This window comes from Brienomyrus brachyistius, unplaced genomic scaffold, assembly GCF_023856365.1.
Source record: "Brienomyrus brachyistius isolate T26 unplaced genomic scaffold, BBRACH_0.4 scaffold100, whole genome shotgun sequence".
Taxonomy (NCBI): Eukaryota; Metazoa; Chordata; class Actinopteri; order Osteoglossiformes; family Mormyridae; genus Brienomyrus; species Brienomyrus brachyistius.
In genome coordinates, this window is record NW_026042375.1 from 183641 (window position 1) to 196774 (window position 13134).

The 13134-nt window shown below is 45.8% G+C and overlaps 1 protein-coding gene across 2 annotated transcripts; it reads left to right on the top strand.

Annotated features, from left to right (window-relative positions):
- Positions 1-3431: 3431 nt before the first annotated feature.
- Positions 3432-8553, top strand: zgc:113307 (uncharacterized protein LOC553753 homolog). 2 transcript variants are annotated; one of them, XM_049004320.1, is made up of 4 exons: positions 3432-3552; positions 3995-4774; positions 5003-5320; positions 7080-8553. In XM_049004320.1, the coding sequence occupies exons 2-4, from the start codon at positions 4120-4122 to the stop codon at positions 7229-7231; spliced, it is 1125 nt and encodes a 374-aa protein (XP_048860277.1). In that variant the 5' UTR covers positions 3432-3552; positions 3995-4119; the 3' UTR covers positions 7232-8553. The 2 variants fall into 2 exon arrangements, with proteins under 2 accessions (XP_048860277.1, XP_048860278.1); XM_049004321.1 differs by having other exon boundaries at positions 3457-3552; positions 4119-4774.
- The last annotated feature ends 4581 nt before the right edge of the window (positions 8554-13134 follow it).

The following is a 13134-nucleotide window of genomic DNA, read 5'->3' on the forward strand; positions in this document are numbered from 1 at the left end:
TTTGGGTGCTTGTATTTAGAAAGCCTTTTGAAATACTTGTTTTTAGGTAGGATATCAAATACAATGGCTCTCTGAGCCATCCCAGAGAATGGTAAACAGCCAACAGGCACACAATTCTCACAATTCTCCTAAAAAGAATTGAAGCGATTTTATTTGACCAAAGATGATCATGAAAGCCCAACTTATTGTTTTGATCCTTTTTCAAGAATGTAACGGACAGTCAGCTGTCTTCAGCTCAGAAACTGCTTCTAATGTTGTCTGGCGTTTCCAGGATTTTTTGGTGACCGTCTCTGAATTCTGAGTGTTTAGTCTTTCATAGCAAAGGAAATAATATTTTTTTTCTTATTGGAAAGGGCCACACTCAGCTGGCATTGGTAGACTTTTGAAAAGGATGGAATTACTGCATTTCATAACGTTTCTCCAGCGATGTTATGATATAAGGGAGGAGAAGGACCAAACAAATGACTTGAATGAATAAATAACTTTTATGACTGTAAATATTTAAAACCATATTTTTATAAAATACAACAGATTGTGGATACACTGAAAAATGTGAGATTACTTGTACAAGTGCCATGAACAACAGAGAGTGTGAGTCAACTAACAACTAACTAACTAGCCTTATGCACGGCTGGTACAGGGAACCAAAGTCACATTCAGTATTTGCACATTCTTTCTCTAATTTTGGGCTTATAAATGAAGAAAGAGACAGACAGGAAAGTAAATATTAAATAATGAATGTCGTACTTTAGGGCAGGGGAGGTCAATTTTATCCAGAAAGGGCTGTTGGGTATCTGGGTTTTCGCTGCAACTCCCTAATTAGATTGCTAATTTGAGGACCTGGGTTTGAACAGCTGACCTACAGGTGACCCCTAAATGCTGCATGCACCCCGGCCCTTTGGGGATAAGGTTGGCCACCATGGCTTTAGGGTCACATGACAATTTAAAAATTGCTCTGCACCACAGCAACAGATTGCCACTTGTGTTGTCATTCAGCAATAAGACTGGGAAGCAAAGACACGTCACCGGCCTGGGTGTCATGACATGCATACGTGTGAGGGGGCGCTATTATCAAGCCCACACGTGTTAGCTCCACCCCCTGTTCCTCCCCTCCAGCGTGTCTCCAAAGACGAGAGCTAATTCACAGACTTGGGGTGGATCCAGAGCCTCCCCACTGGCTGAGCCGTGTTGTCGGGGAGTTTGGGTGGGGGGGAGGGGGGGGCATAGGGTCTGTTTGGCTCTCAGGGTTCTCTGACACGGCTTTCGACCATAGAAGCCGACGTCTCTCTACACAGCCTGCCGTAATCCCTCACAAGTAACGTCCTCTCACTTCATAACAGCAGAAAAGCTGACCCCCAGCCCCCTGTCACGGCTAATGAGTCACTCCGTTCAAGCGACGCCAAGCCCAGATTTACACACTCCTATAAAATGGCGCAGAACTACACAGCTGCCTTTGTACAGTTGATGTTTTGTGTTTTGCTGACACTGTGCCGTAAAGAGGCAGACATTTAACTTCACGAAACATTTGGAGTTTTAAACCAAAATCAAATCAAAGTTTACTCCATGAAGTACACAACAGTGCAGCCTTCAGCAGTAAAAACAGGAAATGAAAAGAGTTAATGGTGTTTCAATAAGCAGGACCAGCTTTGTGGTTTCTGTGGGCCCACAGAAAAAAATCATTTTGACCCCAACCCCAAGATGTTTCAAAAACTATATGCAATGTAAAGGCGGAACATGGTAGCTAGCTTGTTAGCAAAACATGCTGCATCAGCATCTCCTAAATAAGGAACCTGTTTATTCAATATTTAGTGTAGTGACTGTTTGTGGTCAACAGGGGGCCGCAAACCTCAGGGTCGCCCTGCACATGTGTGGTTCAGGTGGTGGTGAAGAGAAGCAGCCACTTTGCATTCACAATGAGAGCGAGCATCCTTATTTATGCCACGGCCGGCACACCTACAGACATCCGCAGGCCTAATTTTGAAAGTTGCAGCAATTTTTTTCTGCTGTGTAGTTGACACCGCAGTTAATCTGATACACTGAGGTTTAACAGCGGGCACCCGCACCCCGCAGAAAATGCGGCAGAGGCTGCAGCTTCTCGAAAGAGAGGAAGACCGTCTTTTCACACCTGATTACTCGTGTTCGAGAGCAGCCTGATGAAAGCTTGCAGCTCAGACTCCCACAAGGCCATCCGTCTCTGTGTCAGCAGGCCGGGGAAGTGCGTTCCTCGCACGGACATGAGCTGAGCTCTGGATGTGAATCACGCGCAGTCACGCCTCAGTCTTGTTTCAGGCTATTTCATCATGCTAATCAGGGCAGCTCACAGGAACAATAAATGGACAAGAAATTAGAGATTATTCTGCTTATGTATGATTCATACTGTATATTCCTTTGTATAAAGAACAGTTGTTTGCACCCTATATATGGTTTAATGTTTACATGTTTATTTACAATGTTAACCTTTATTTTGTTTATTTATTATTTGCACATTTTTGTTTCTATTTCCACCTTTATTTTTATGCTGTTTATTGTTTTATGTGTTGAATCTTGACAGTAGGTTTATCTGTGCACTTCATGACACCATCCGCACCCAAACAAACTGGTTGCACTGTCAGCATTGGGCGAATGAAATGATTACTTGCTTGTGTCTGTCTGCATGCTCTCCTGTCCACTCTGCTTTACTCCTATAGGCTTGCAGTGAGACTAATTGGCATGTCCAAATTGCCCTCAGTACGTACTTGAGTGTGTGCACGTGTGTGCGTGTGTGTGCCCTGGGATGGAACCCTGCCTTACGCCCTGTACTGCTGGGGATAGGCTCTCCGCTATGAGTCTGACCTGGATAAGTGCTTGGAAGATGGATGGATTTCTCCTGCTGTGCCCTGTGCTGACAGGTTTGAGGTCACTGCTCAGACTTATGTTTCACAAAATGTTAACTAGTTTGTTTACAGCTTATGGACACAATGCATACTCTCCCAGTATATGTACAGATGTATTATTCACGCAATCCTGAACTCATTGATAGTTTGTTAGATAAATGAATGAATAGATACCTAGTGATACTTACCTGTTCCTAACAGTAATCAGATGGCAAATGCAGCCATCTCTCCTTTGAAAGTAATCAAATGCAGATGTACTCATGTGTTCCTGAAAGTACTCAGTTTAAAGGGGTGTATTTCAGGTAATGGGTTGGCACAGGATCGACCGTTATCCCGGCAGCCAGGCGTTTGATGAGCTCCTAATTCAAACAGGGCTGCTGTTTTCTGTACCTTAAGTCTACTAATTTAATACTCATGAGCCAGATTGGCAAACACGTTTCCGCCAAATGTACGGGGCTCTCGGGATGTAGTATGGGCTGTAGGATGGTGGGCGGGGGGGCGGTGGGGGAAAGTGGAAAAAGCACCAAGAGCAATGAGGTACAGGCCTTTGGCGGGCGGCAGATGTGGAACATTCCTGTTAGTGAGGCGCTTTGCCCGTGCACAGACGGCGGCCGCTGCAGAGGGAGCTGAGGACACGGACAGCGCGCTCCCCGCGTTTGCTCACAGGCCACGGAAACAGGTATGCCGACACTATTGATGAGGATACCACTGCAGCCGGAAAGGGCTTATTCAGTGCATGGGCTTTTGGGGAATGCAAGTCACAGGGGAATTCTGCTTGGAATGTGTTTATATGTGCAAATAAAGCACTAACCTGCCTTTAAGGATCTATTAACTGAACTTGAGGGAAGAATTATATATGATATCATATTTTGTTTTTTTTGTTGAATGCTAATAAAATATACAGCAATGAATATCCTGGGGATGCTGATGGATGCTGTGGTGACTCTAAGTTTTATGGGTGAAAACATGACATCTTCCATTTTTTTGAGAAACTATTTATTTTACTTTTGCAATCTATTAAAGTGAGTTAAAGAACTTTTTTTTGTTCATTAAAAAAATGTTTCATTAATCTATAATATGAACATTAATTCTTATTAATTTTGAAAAATCCATCTCCACAGGGTATAATCAACCATTTGTAACCACTTGTCAAATCTCACGAGGAAGACATTAATTGCACTTGTCTACATATTCTTCCGTGATTCGTAGAATTTGACGAGTGTCGTCATAACCCGCTGTTCCCAGCATGCAGTCAGAGCCAGATCAGTTGTCCGTCCTCATGGACTTCAAGCCCATCCTGCTGGTGCTCTTGGTGATCAGGCCGGCACAGACCACCACTGCAGACTACGACTATGGTGGGATTCCCCTCCGGATCAACCGTCTGCGTGGAGAGCCCAGTGTCCTGAGTCTATGGGACCGGATTGAACCCGGTTGGTTCAGGTCTGTGAACCCGCAGGTCTGCCCTGCCGAGTGTGACTGTCCCATCCAATGGCCCTCAGCCATATATTGTGACCACAGGGCGATGCACCAGCTCCCTGCCAGCCTCCCACCTCGGACTCAGTACCTCTTCCTGCAGAGAAACAACATTTCTGGTATTGGTGCCAACGCCTTCGGTAACTCCACCCATTTGCGTTGGCTCCTCCTTGACCACAACCAGCTAGTAAATGACCAGGTGGCCCACTCGGCCTTCTCCAACCTTTCCTACCTGGAGATTTTGTTCATGAATCACAATAACTTGACGGCGATCCCAACTGGGTTACCCGATGGCCTCCGGCAGCTCCGACTAGCACATAACCAAATCCAGAAGATCTCGCCCCGGGCTTTCCAGAACCTGCAGAACCTCACTCTGCTACTTCTTCAAGGAAACCAACTGAAGGTCATCAGTGATGAAGACTTCACAGGTGCGAAATGTTACCTTGATACGTGGTTTGGTATCTGCTGCACATCCATTCCCAGTTTTAATCTGGCTCTTCACACCTGGATGGTCTAGTGAGTTAACTGTCAGATAGTCCGTCCAAGGGTGACTTCATCACAAATCTGGCCAATGTTGATGCTAAACAGACCCCTTTCCAGGCTTGTTTCAGTTGATTTATGAGCAATGACTGTTGTGTTTCTCTCTGTCACCCAAGGCCTACTCTCACTCAATCTGTTGGATCTCAGTCAAAACCACCTGGAAGAATTCCCCAAGCACCTACCCCCAGCAGTGCAGCAGCTGTACCTCTCCAACAACTCCCTGCGATCCCTGGGAGATGATAGCCTGCACGGCTTCCACAGTTTGCGTTACCTCCGTCTGGGACGCAACAGGCTTCAGAGCTCAAGCCTTTCCGCAGGTGCCTTCAACCTGAGCTCCTTGGTGGAGCTGGACCTCTCCTACAACCAGCTGACCTCCACCCCCACAGTGCCAACCACTCTTCAGTACCTGTATCTGGAGGTCAACCTCATCCACGGTAAGCTGGTGGATGTTGTAGAATATAGAGATACTTTATTCACCTCCATGGGGAAATTCTCTTTTTTGGCAGTGCCCGGGGAGCTTTTGAGCTCAAGGGTCCAATGACAGTATCAATCAGGGTGCACAGAGGGTCACCCCAAAGCCCGCAGGGTGAGAATTTCTTTTACCATCCAGGAATCCATTATGTACTGCACCGTACACAATAAAGCTTAAGCCATCTTGCTGCAGATCTGAGGTGATGATTTCAGGCTGCTGGTATTATTAGTGCCGCAGGGTCAGAAGGTCAGGATGGAGCCCCTGGACTGTGTTTGCATGACAGGTGTGAGGATCATTTATATCCAGAAGTCTCTGGAGTGAACATTAGTGGAAAAAGTGATTGCACTGGAAAACTGCAGACAACCTCCTCTCAGACATGCACCTCCTCGGTGAAGCAGGAAACCATGTGTGTGAGTGTTTGCGTGCATGTGCGTGTGTGTGTGTGCACTGAATGAGGTTCCATGAGGGTGGAGCTTATGAATAGAGGAAATTCAAGGCGCCTGTTCCAAAATAGCGGGTGAACGCTGAGGAGATGGCCTGGGAACATCTGTGAGCAGCTACTCTAGCCAAGAGCACATTCTGTTCCCCCTTTGCCCCCAAAGAGCGCAGACCGATTAGTCATGGTGACCACAATGCCGCCACAATTACAGCGAGCAAGTTAACAGATAGATGCACTTGGGTTCTGATAACTAAAACATGGGGTGCATTATAGCACTGCTGTGAGAGCAGCAGTGGAAAAACTCTTTGTTTATCCTCACCTAAGACTCCCCAGTCCTCAGGTCTACTGCAGGGTTTCAGTCACAAGTGTTTGTCTATCATCAGCAGTGTGGGAGATGCTTCCAGAAAGACTCCTGCAGAAAGGCTGTGTGTGTTGGAGCTTCCTACTAATCTTCAGAGATCGATCTTCAGGGATAAGTAGAACCAAAAAAGGGTAAATCGTTGTAGGCGACAGAGGCGTGTTCCTGCCAGAGCTCTGCTATGTGCCTGTAGTTCAGCTGTAGATTCCAGAGCCTCGTTGAAACGGGCGGGGTGGGGGGAGCAGAGAGAGTATGCGCTTGTTTTCCATGTTAGGATCCAGCAGACGTGATCACAGCAGCTCAGCCATCCGCTGGGAGGGGGCCCGTGAGGAACTGTAGCCTGGCAACCTACACACACATGCTGGCTCCCAGGGAGCTGGTTACCCGCCCCCCACCCCAAGCCTGCTCCCATCCAGCAACAGCCCCATCCCTCCCCCAACCGGCCCACTACCCTCCAAGCTTGGCTCTGCCTTAACTGAGGATGTAAAATGCAACATTATAGTGACTTCCTTATTCGCTCAACTTTAATGCCTGCCTAGACTAGCCAAACCAGTCATGTCCATTTTTTGACATATTTAACCGGCACTTTTAGCCAAAGTGACATACAGTTGAGAATCCAGAGTCAGACAGTCCCTGGAACAATTGGAGTTTAAGGGCTCAACTCAATGAAATTACTCTGCCAGCCAAGGGATTTGAACCAGCGACCTTTGATCACAAGCACAGTGTCCCATTGACCCAACTATGTCACCCGATGGCATGATACTTGTGAAGTTTTATCAGGTGTGAGTTGGTACACACTGACAGGATGACTGCTGCATTTCCATCGAAACAAAACTTCGTATTGTTATTTTCATCGTTAAAATTGCCGTAGCGGAAGCTCATCCTCAGGTTCTGGGCCATTTTGCATGTTTTTCCCATCCTCAGAATTCAACGTGTCCAGCTTCTGTAGAGCAGACGGGACCGCGGACTACTCCAGGCTCCGGATCCTGAGGATGGAGGGCAACAGGATGGCCTACCACCAGCTGCCGTCAGACTGGGTCATGTGTCTGCGGGTGATCCACCGCATCTACATCTGAATCATCATTACCCACAATGCAAGAGCTGGCACTCCGTCCCCGTCTGTGGCCTTGGCGAATCATCCGCCCGTCTCCACAGACTTTGACCACGGCATCACTTCCACACGCTTTGCTGTCTGCTCGACTCTCTTAAAGTGACTCTAACTGCAGTCTTATTTTCCGCTATAGTTGATGCCAGCAGACACTGTTTCTAACCCCTGGGGCAGATTAATGCATGGGCTCTCCTAGGAGAGAGAGCTAAGGTCAGTGCTTCACAATCTGGTCCTCGGGGACCCACAGATAGTCCATATTTCCCCAAAGACCAGATTGGGAAACACTAACCCAGGGCAATGTCAAGCCAGTCCAGTACCAGATGTTCTTCATTGTTTGGTTTGTTCTCGATTGCTTGGGGCACATGGGCTGGGCCCCGGGAGGGAGCGAAAATGTGAACTGCCCCTGAAGACTGGGTTAGTAGACATTGCCTTAGGGCCCCAGCAGACATCAGGGCCTCGCCTTGGAAAATATGGAACGGTGAATTAATTCGGCAACACCCGACTGTCCATGCTGATGTCAACCCTGGGCCCCATGTAATTGCCGCCTATTCCTGAACCAGCCTCTCAACAAGTCCGAGAATAAAGACCAGCCAATCCTGAGGGTTTGAGGTCCCTCCTAAAGTGATGTAAGAGATTGTTAAGGAGCCGGGTGGACACTGTGCTGTACAACAGAGAGGGGTGCAAAAATGTCTCCAATATCATTCAGCTGTACATATATGTAAATGGACTGCATGGAGGTCAAAATCTGCTAACCGGCAAAACATGAGAGAAATTTTTTCCCAGGTTCTCGTTCCAGTTATGAGTTTGAAGGTTGCATTTTTGTAACATAATGCACAACACAGATATATACATTTAAAAATGCATGCACAGACACAAATAAACATATACAGTGTGCATAAAACATGTTTCTGTGACTAAAACAGATCGGCTTCTGCCCAGGATGGCTTTTTTTGTTTAGCTAATGGCATCTATGTCTGTAATGTGGTGTAATGCATATTTACACAGTACTTTACTGTGGGTGCTTAGTCCTAATGCAATTCTAATCCACATCTATTAGTTCTAAGTAATTACAGTGAAAACGCCATCATCTTCTAGCCTCTTAAGCAAGTGACCCATGGCGCAGTGAAATTTCAGATGTAAACGGACCTGCCTGCATTAATAAAAGCGGCTCCTTCCTTTTAGCAAATTCCTGCTCATTTAGTCTTCTGCTCAACTGGACTCAACTAATCCCTCATGCCTGTGGTTATACTGTGTAAAACAGGTGCATTTAATAAAAATGATGAAAAAATATTTTTAAATGCCTACAAAATGCTGTGTGCTGTTCAGTTCATCGATCCAATCATCTTTTGTAACCATTTATCCAACTGAGGGCCGTGGGGGGGTCTGGAGCCTATTCCAGAGTCTATAGGCACATGGTAGGGACCCAACCCAGGATGGGGCACCAACCCATCACAAAGCACACTCACACACCATTCACTCACACACCATTCACTCACACACCATTCACTCACACACCATTCACTCACACACTATTCACTCACACACACCATTCACTCACACACCATTCACTCACACACACCATTCACTCAGACACGCACACCTATGGGCAATTTTACTGTCCCAATTAGCCACAGCATGCTTTTGGACTGTGGGGGGAAACTAGAGTACCCCATGTCTTGAACCCAGGAACCAGAGGAGTGAGGCAACAGTATTAACCACTGCACAACAATGCAACCCACCTGTTCTATTCAGCTCTATTCAATTAATTTCAGCTTTACATGGTGTGTGGTTATACATTACAACATCATTTATACTGAATAATGCGTGAAACAGAGAGAAAGAAAGAAAGAAAGAAAGAAAGAAAGAAAGAAAGAAAGAAAGAAAGAAAGAAAAGGCCAGGTGACAATGGAGGCTCCAAGGTCAACTACCTGCCCAGCCCCGCCCCCCTCCAGACAAGTTAACACTGAGAGAGGGGGCCAGCTTGCTAAAAGCAGGTATAAAGGATGGTCAAAGCCAAAGTCCACCAATGAATTGGATCTTTATGTCGGCCTCTATTGAAGGCTGCATCCACCAGGTCACAGTTGGCAAGTCACATCCAGCAGGTCACAGTTGGTAAGTCACATCCACCAGGTCACAGTTGGTAAGTCACATCCACCAGGTCACAGTTGGTAAGTCACATCCACCAGGTCACAGTTGGTAAGTCACATCCACCAGGTCACAGTTGGTAAGTCACATCCACCAGGTCACAGTTGGCAAGTCACATCCAGCAGGTCACAGTTGGTAAGTCACATCCACCAGGTCACAGTTGGTAAGTCACATCCACCAGGTCACAGTTGGTAAGTCACATCCACCAGGTCACAGTTGGTAAGTCACATCCACCAGGTCACAGTTGGCAAGTCACATCCAGCAGGTCACAGTTGGTAAGTCACATCCACCAGGTCACAGTTGGTAAGTCACATCCACCAGGTCACAGTTGGTAAGTCACATCCACCAGGTCGCAGTTGGCAAGTCACATCCACCAGGTCACAGTTGGTAAGTCACATCCACCAGGTCACAGTTGGTAAGTTCCCTTTGCTTGGCAGAGGTAGGAAGAAATGTTACATTTGCATCGCTACCTGGCATGTTATATAAAGCGCTTTGGGATTTAAACTGTACCCTGGGGGGTACAGAAATTTCTTTGGGCATATTATCTGAATGTGCTGGATCACAGTAGATGTGTCTCCTGAGGACCATGATTTGCAGCAGAAGATACTGTCTCTTGAAGAGCTTCAGAGACGTTAATGTCCAGGTTGAACCATGCGTGGCATGAAAGTAACATTTGCAAAAGTTTCTGTTATAAAGTCAGTGTAAAAACCCATGTTATTCCATGAATCACTGAGATAAATATTGTGCACTGCCACATCTTACACATATTTGGCAAAGACGCCAAAAACACTTCATGATTTACGGCATGTCTGCTTCTCAGCTCTGCTGTGAATTTCATCGTTAAGCGGGTGAATTGTAATGTTTCTCTATATATCACCATTATTGTTGTGCTCTCTTCATCATGTTAGTAAGTAATTTCCAGTTGTTTTGAGACCATACAGAGCTTTTCAGCTAGTGTGTTGATACAGTATAAACTTTGAAAAGCATAATTTTGATGCGAGCTAATAAAACATGCAGGAAATGAGACATTATGCAGTTGGTCTCTGACATAAATAGGTTTAAAGTGAATGATTAAAGTGGACTGAGATCTAGAACATTCTGTTTAATTCCGACCGCCCGCTGTTTTGATTACTGGTTATTTCGTTGTCCTCTGAATTGCGTCGCTCAGTTTCAGAGTGCAGACACAGCAAGGTTAACTAGCACATACGGTATGTGAATGGACAGTCTGTAGACATCTACAGAGTGATGCTTTTGCTCATAGAGTCCCTGGAGAATCATCCATATCCGGCCACAGGTTCCTGAGCACAGCATATGGAAAAAACAGATACACTGGTGTTTTGATGAAGCACTGAGCTAAACCACGTGGATTCAGGGATGATGGAAACAGGTCTCACCCTATGCGGCAAGACCGGAGAAATTCTCTGCTATGCTAAGTCACCATTTCCAGTGGCTGGTTGATGTTCTGCACTGTGGAAGAACACATAAGACATTCTCAGTTCCAGCAAATAACTTCCATAGACGAACATGTTCATTCCATGGAGGAAGGTCTTCAAAACACATCTGAGATATGGAAGTCTGGCCCAGGTCCTGCATACTTCCAAAACACCCTTAAACCTGACATGAGCAAAAGAAGGGTGTGAGAATCTCATTACCCCATTATACTGACAGGCTGTTGAATCTAGACCTCAACCTTCTTGCAGGACCTCTCAGGCATATGTCTCAGACACAAAGTACAGCGGCACTCTGTCTTTTGACAACATTAATCCCAGTTACAAAGACAGAACTTTAACCTCCATTCACCAGGCCTTTTAAGAGGCCATGATCACAAACGGTGGAATGTTTCAATTAAAAAGCCCTAATTTTAGGGGAGATGTGGTGGTTTATTTATTTGTTTGATATCATAATAATGCTGACACACCACTTACTGCTGCAGAAGTAATATTATCCAATCATCCATCCATCCATCCATTCATCCATCCATCCATCCATCCATCCATCCATCCATCCATCCATCCATCCATCAGTCTTCTACCACTTTTCTGTGTTGGGTTGTGGGAGCAGCAGTCTAAGCAGGGAAACCCAGATTAAAAGTTACTGATATCTAGTCAGATGGCTAGATGAACACCGCTTCAGTTCCCAAACCTCTGCTTAAGGGTACCCCAGTCATTCCATGTATTCATTAAATTTTACCATCAGCTTAATGAAATAATGAATTTAATTAATGAAATAAATCAATGTTAGGTAAACAAGATTGGGGTAATGGTCAGTCAAAAAACACATTAGTGTATTGGTCAGTGTAAATACTGGGGTGATTTAAGGAGAAGTTTTGAAATGGATAAGCTGACACACTTTGACAGATATATTATCATAGCTTAACACCGACATGATGATCATGAACTTTTTTTTTTTTGATGGTCTAAGACTTTTGCACAGGACTGTACACAGTGAACTGGCCAATCGAACGGGACGCATGAATTCCCTACAGGCTTGGCTACCTGGATGGCAAACAGACTTGTGGGCCAAGTGAGGCAGTCAGCTTACCTCTCCTTGAGAGCTCACAACGTCAACGCTACAGTGAAGGATCCAGCAAGTGCCTCTGATGCTCGCCATGTGCGAGGGAGAAATGGACTGGGGGGGGGTCTTCTTCCAAACCTCTGCAGAATAATTAAACCCAAATGAATGAGACTTAATGCCACCGGTTGTATTAAAAGACAGTTAATTTCCTGATTCTGCAGTAGTTGCTTGTATATCTTGTATTGTGATGTTTTATAGTGTTACGATCTTGTTAGGTTGTTTGGATGGCTCCGCCCCCTTTTTTGTATTTGTGTGTGTTGCAGGGTGGCGGAGAGATGGGTGGTGCTTCCGTTAATGGGAGGGGCTATAAGAAGCATGGTTTGGCTTGGATGGGGATCGCTCGTTCTCACGCCTGCTCAAATAGGGAGTGCTCTTGAGGAACTGCCTTAAAGCCGGCATCCTTCTGGGGAATCACCGTTGCCTTTGTTATGTTAATTATTATACGATTATGATTGTTTATTTTTCTTTAGATATATATCCATCCATCCATCCATCCATCCATCCATCCATTTTCCAAACCGCTTATCCTATTGGGTCGCGGGGGGTCCAGAGCCTATCCCGGAATCAATGGGCACGAGGCAGGGAACAACCCAGGATGGGGGGCCAGCCCTTCGCAGGGCACACTCACACACCATTCACTCACACATGCACTCCTACGGGCAATTTAGCAACCAGCAATTAGCCTCAGCATGTTTTCGGACTGTGGGGGGAAACCGGAGTACCTAGAGGAAACCCCACGACGACATGGGGAGAACATGCAAACTCCACACACATGTAACCCAGGTGGAGACTCAAACCCGGGTCCCAGAGGTGTGAGGCAACAGTGCTAAACACTGCACCACCATGCCGCCCCCTTAGATATATATATTTACTTTAATTTATGTTTATATGGGTTGTTTCTATTTTTATGTGAATAAATTCATTTGGAGGTGAAGGCTATGGTATGGTCTCCCTTTTCATGTTGGGACTGTTTGAGCCAAGCAGCCGTAACAATAGGTTATAATTCGCTACACAAACAGAAATTCTGTCGACAGAATTTGGGAAGGGTGCTCGTCATGTTCGCTATCCCCTCAAAACAGGCTGATGAATCAGGTGCTATTTCTTTTCTTGTCGTCCACAGATAGATCACAGACCATGGCAGGTCTTCAAAAT